The sequence below is a fragment of the Oryx dammah genome, unplaced genomic scaffold, assembly GCF_014754425.2.
Source record: "Oryx dammah isolate SB20612 unplaced genomic scaffold, SCBI_Odam_1.1 HiC_scaffold_11049, whole genome shotgun sequence".
Classification (NCBI taxonomy): Eukaryota; Metazoa; Chordata; class Mammalia; order Artiodactyla; family Bovidae; genus Oryx; species Oryx dammah.
The window spans coordinates 14,994-21,029 of NW_024080443.1; the positions used below are offsets into that span (position 1 = coordinate 14,994).

A 6,036-nucleotide genomic window follows, 5' to 3' on the forward strand; every position below is an offset into this window, starting at 1 on the left:
GAAGGCTTAAAATTGAGTCCTACGACCTCAACCTTCAAAGGGAGGGAATGTCAGAAAGGAAGCAGAGATGGAATGGCCATGTGTTAACAACACAAGAGAGAGGGGTGAGAGGACAGAGATGGAAGGGTTGCAACCCCTTAAGACTCAGTGCATTCCTGGATATGTAGATGGAAAGTTCTTCCTACGTGGGAAAAGAGATGACACTGACCACCTTAGTGAGAGCTTGCTTGGTAGAATTAATCAACAGAAACCAGCAGGTTTCTGAATGAAGAAGGAATCAATGATGTGTTGAACATTATGGAAAATCACAGCACCGGCCCTTTAAGTTTACATTTTTACTTTCCTATTAAGCTAGGAATCTCAAGATGATGCACAGAGTAACTCAGAAGTAGCAAGACCATAGCAGGAAGCCCTCAGGACATGGAACAACACAGATGAGAAGAACTGAGGCAAGCATTTCACTACAACATTCCTTTTCAGAGAATGAGAAGATTGAAGTGGATGCTGAGAGCACAGAGACAGCATGAAAGCCTAGCTACTAGCAGTGCCTCCAGCACAGGTAACATTCACTCCACAGCAGCCTGCAGAGTCTTGGAAGGGAGGAGGGTCACGCCCAGCACTGCTGCAGACTTGCTACCTCCTTAGGACCCAGCAAGTAACCACAGAGCAGGGCAAGACGTGCCTGGGGACAATGCAACGCAAGGAAGCTCTTTAACTCCATCATGGTATCTTTGCCTTTTTCAGAGACAAGCACAACTAAACAATCTTAAATAGAAGGGACACAGGCGGCGATTTTAATACCCTTCGCAACTAGTGTGACAGAGCCTTCCTGAAAGGACACATGTCAGTAATGTACACTCTGGAAGATCACAACTCCTAAAAGTAGCAAAGATCTTTGTGGAAATTCATGTATTTAATGTAGGCAATTTGGAAAGAGGACACTGATGAATCAATCATCTTTCTCTTGTTTCCAGTTGGTACAAACAGCACTGAGTAGGAACATTTAAAGTCAGAGAGACATCTAAAGTACATTTAGAGGTTTGGAAACCTGTCTGAGGAATAGAGTCCTAAAAGAAGGAAACACCATTCCTATATTACTGTTAAAATATCATTTTATTAACAAATGATTTCTTAAATAATATTTTTATTAAAACCCTACAGTATTATTTTATAATGTTTAATACATTGAGGCTAGAAATTTAAATAAATTCAACTATACAAAGCCATGAGGCCGACCCTGGAGTCCAAGGCAGTCTCTCCACGCTAAGGAGTCCTTTCAAAACCTTCCCTAATTCTGTCCAGGAAGTATGTATACTCTTCCATCTTGCTAAGACATGAGGCTTTCTCAGTACCCACATCAGAATTAGTGGTTGGAAAAATAGAGAAAAGAGTTTCTTCACTGGACTATCAGTAAACAACAGGATGAGCCATCTGGACTGGAGGTGAGAAATGCAGGTGTCTTCACTATGAATGAGAACAGCAAGTTGACCCGACGAAGCCTCCTGCAAAGGGTCCTTGCCAACTGAAAAATACTGACAACATGACTGCCAGAGTTCAGTTTTTTGGGAGGACTTACTGAGGACTATACCTGGAGGACAAACTCTCCTCAGCTCTGAGGAACTGCTCCAAGGACTTAGAGGGTGTCAGTACATACACGATTGTGGTGAAGGGGTTACGTGCCATCACTTGGTAGAAGGTGGCTGAGAGTCAGGAGGTACAGATATCTCTCTGAAAGATCTTAGAGCTTTTCTAAGTATGAGAAGTTGCAAAAATTGAGTTCATAAATTTTTCTCAGAAAATTATCTAACTCTCTGCTGGCCTGTTGGACAGGAATAGATAGGGAAGCCTGGTGTGCAACTATCGATGGGGTTGCAGAGCTGGACACGATGGAGGGACCTGAACTGCTGGCCCGTGGTGTCAGTTTTCCTGCAGCACAGAGGGCCTCTTTCCTGATCTCCACCCTGAACTCCTATCAAGCGTGTGGTGGAGGTCAGGGACTGCAGTGGGTAGTGACTTCATTCAGGTAGAACCAGATGCGGAGTGTCATTTTCGTTGTCATCTTATAGGAGAAATGTCAGAGCTAAAATGACTGGAAATTGTTAGATATTTCTCATTTGTTCTTAAACTCACGAGAAAAGTCAGGAGTTTAAAATACAAAGATACCAGGGGTACTATATTTCGTTGAAGAAAGTGTGAAAGTGTTAGTCACTAGTCATGTCCGACTCTTTGCAACTCCATGGACTATAGCTCTCCAAGCTTCTCTGTCCATGGAATTTTCCAGGGAAGAATATTGGAGTCGATTGCCATTCTCTTCACCAGTTGATCTTCCCTACCTTGGGATCGAGCCCAGATCTCCTGCATCGCAAGAAGATTTTTTACCATAGGAACCACCAGGGAAGCCCATATTTCATTGAAGAAATCACTCATAAAATCTTAGACCTACCACCTCGTGGCTTGTGGGATCTCATTTTTCATACCAGGGACTAAATCCAGGTCAGAAAGGGCCAGATCCTGACCAGTAGGAAAGTCCTGTTCATTTTTATTTTTATTTTTTCAAATAGCAGAAAAATCTATTCCCCTCTCACTACTTAATAGCAATTTTTTCTATTTTGATTATACCTTAAAGAGATTTCTCTAGACTTAAGACCACCTCCCTTATTGCCCTACAAAGACATTAACAGTGACCCTTTAGCATTTGCAGGGGATTTAAGGGCTTTTTGTCATCTCATTCTCCTCCTTCAACTTATTTTGTTGGTTTCCCAGTATCATGTTCATTTTGAACCCTTCACTATTTTTAATGGGCTTGTTCAGACAAATCATTGTAAAGCTCCTTTGTATTTGGTACATTGGGAATAGTTCAATGCTCCAGATTGATATTTCTCTCCAGTTGTGTAAATGGTGTGATCCAAATAGGGTTAGTGAGTCCCTGAGTTAATATTTTAAAGAGCTTAAAATGGCAAGTCCATTAGTAGCAAACAAAATTCAGTTATTATTTTTAATACTATGATTATGATTACCCAGATTAATATAATGATCTCTGGAATTATCTGATTCTCTTTTATTTAATTTTAGTTTTCACAAAGCATCTTCTCATTGTTGAGTGGATTTATCACCTAGACAGATGCTCAGCAAGGTTGGTCTCCAAAATCCTGCCAGAGAGAGTTAGTTTTCTAGCAACTGGCATTCCTTGTGAGCTGATGGATGTGACTTAGTTCTCTCCTAAAACTGATCTTACATGGATTAAATGAGAGAAAAACGAGGCAATTGATCTTGCAAAGCAAAGGGCAGTCAGCTGACCCAGAACTTTTCCTTCATTGAGTTTCTGGCAGACCCAGCTCTGTCCCAGCCTTTCTGTTGTTCATACTGGCCTCTTCCTTCCCCTCTGCCTCAGCATCTCCCCAGCTGTGCTGCACTGAAGTTTGCTAACTCAGAATACGTCATTGTGTCAGGGGAAAGCCACTTCCCTTTTTTCATATTCATGACATTCAGATTTACATTTGTTTTTTTTGTTGTTGTTTACATTTGTTTTCTCATCTCGAATTTTACTTTCTAGGAAAGTTGCAAAGAAAAACAAAAAAATCGAAAGTCTTGAAAATGATAGAGTACAGCCCCTCTAGCTTTCTTTACTTCCTTTTATTGTTCTCACCTAATCATGAATTAGGACTAGAGCAGGAGTGAGATTAGTGAGACTAATCTTGTCCAGTGTGTCAATATAAATTAAGACAACTTCAACGGAAGAATCACCCACAAGCAAAGAAGGCTATTTCCCTCGACTGAGTGGAGCGAGTCTCACTGCCCTGCATTCACAGAGGAAGACAGAGACACAGGAACAAAGGAGCCCAGTGGACTCAACTGACTGAAGGAGCACCTGAAGCTCCCTGGGTTCTGTGACATAAACTTCTGAGGAGAGACAGCCACACCACTGAGTCTCATTCCTCCAACTCAGAAACTCTGAACATCACACGTGTTCAAAAACTTAAAGAGAGTAGAATGATAAAATCTACACTGGGTAAAATGAAAATCATCTCTCTACTAAAGGCAAAATAATGGCAGTTGGATAATTCCTCTGTCTATTTGCACAAACACACTAGCGCTCAGCACCTTAGCACTACTGACACTTAGGACACCTGGAGACAGGGGCCAGGAGAAGGGTCACCACTGGGAACTCGGGTCCTTCCATAAACACTCCAGGGGAGAGGGTGGGGTTTCAGGAAGATGATTTCCTTTCCCAACAAGTAAACAAGCCCTCCACAGAAAGGAGATTTTCAAGTCCTCGGGATGTGGTGAGCCTGTCCTCAGGGAGGGAGTCCAGCAGGTGAGCAAGGGGACTGTCACTCCAGAGGACAGGGGGTGGGGCCGTGTGATCTCTCCCTGTGAGTGAGGTGCTGCTGGGGAAACACAGTCATCCTGGAAGTAGAGTCTCCTCACCCATGTTCCCTGAGAAGAAGCAGGATTCTGGTGGGGGGGTTGACCCAGTCTGTGGAGGAAAATAGGTATCCAGGATGAAAATGGTAGAAAGAAAGGGCGATGTCTGTAATAGTCCTGACTTTGTGGTTCCCTAAAACACAACTCCAGGACCTGCAGGAACATGTTCTAGAAGGAGGAGAAATGTGGGAAGAGCTCATGGACTTGTAATAATCAGACTCTTTTCTAAATCAAACACTAAAGATAAACCATCTTCTGTTTCAAAGACCATAATTGCCAGAGTAATCTGGTAAATCACTTATCAATACAGAAACCATAGGGCTGAGGGAGCCTGGTTTCCTATGTAAAGTAAGAGGGAGAAACAGAGCCTAAGATCAGGGCTACAGATGTGTTCATGGACAAGAGGAGAGCAACATTTCTGCATGAGAGACAAAAAGCAATAATGTGTGTAACTACAAACATACATCACTCCTGAGTTAAGGAAAAGGACCTTTCTCATTTGATTGATAAATACCCATTTGGATGGGCACATAGGAAGTTATTGGGAAATACACAAAAGTAATAGTTTAGATTGATGTCATTTTCTTTGATCATATTGTGAATACATAAATGAAAATCAAAAAAAGGAAGTAAAAGTGTAGAGAAATGATTAGAAAATGAGAACTATCAGGTTCCCTATTTAATGGCCTCACTTAGAAAGCCTGGCATCAAAGAACCTACCTCAAGGTTCCACCAGACGCCGTCTCAGCCAGCCCAGCAGCAGCCGCATCTCCCCCATGGCCTTCGTGCTCTCTCTACTCATGGCCCTGGTGCTGGTCAGCTACGGCCCAGGAGGATCCCTGGGCTGTGACCTGTCTCAGAACCACGTGCTCGTTGGCAGCCAGAACCTCAGGCTCCTGGGCCAAATGAGCAGGCTCTCCCCTCGCTTCTGTCTGCAGGACAGAAAAGACTTCACTTTCCCCCAGGAGATGGTGGAGGGCGGCCAGCTCCAGGAGGCCCAGGCCATCTCTGTGCTCCACGAGATGGTCCAGCAGAGCTTCAACCTCTTCCACACAGAGCACTCCTCTGCTGCCTGGGACACCACCCTCCTGGAGCAGCTCCGCACTGGACTCCATCAGCAGCTGGACCACCTGGACGCCTGCCTGGGGCAGGTGATGGGAGAGGAAGACTCTGCGCTGGGAAGGATGAGCCCCACCCTGGCCATGAAGAGGTACTTCCAGGGCATCCATGTCTACCTGCAAGAGAAGGGATACAGCGACTGCGCCTGGGAAACTGTCAGAGTGGAAATCATGAGATCCTTGTCTTCATCAACCAGCTTGCAAGAAAGGTTAAGAATGATGGATGGAGACCTGAACTCACCTTGAGTTGACTCACTGACTAAGACGCCACATCACCCTTGTATGCTCACCTGTAGTCATTTCAGAAGACTCTGATTTCTGCTTTAATCACAAAATTTATTAAATTAATTCAACCAGTTCTTTGTCGGTAGTAGGAAGTAAATGTATTCAGCTTAAGGGGATTCAGTCCTAAGCAATGACTGCACTGATGTTATTTATTACTTGTTTATTTATTTAGTTATATTTATTCTTTTATCTCCTCATATTTTTTTTC

At 43.4% G+C, this 6,036-nt stretch overlaps 1 protein-coding gene across 1 annotated transcript; it reads left to right on the forward strand.

The window, feature by feature from the left end:
* The first annotated feature begins 5,163 nt into the window (after positions 1 to 5,163).
* Positions 5,164 to 5,789, forward strand: LOC120860184 (interferon omega-1-like). The gene has a single exon (XM_040235969.1). The coding sequence runs from the start codon at positions 5,202 to 5,204 to the stop codon at positions 5,787 to 5,789; it is 588 nt and encodes a 195-aa protein (XP_040091903.1). The 5' UTR covers positions 5,164 to 5,201.
* Positions 5,790 to 6,036: the final 247 nt, after the last annotated feature.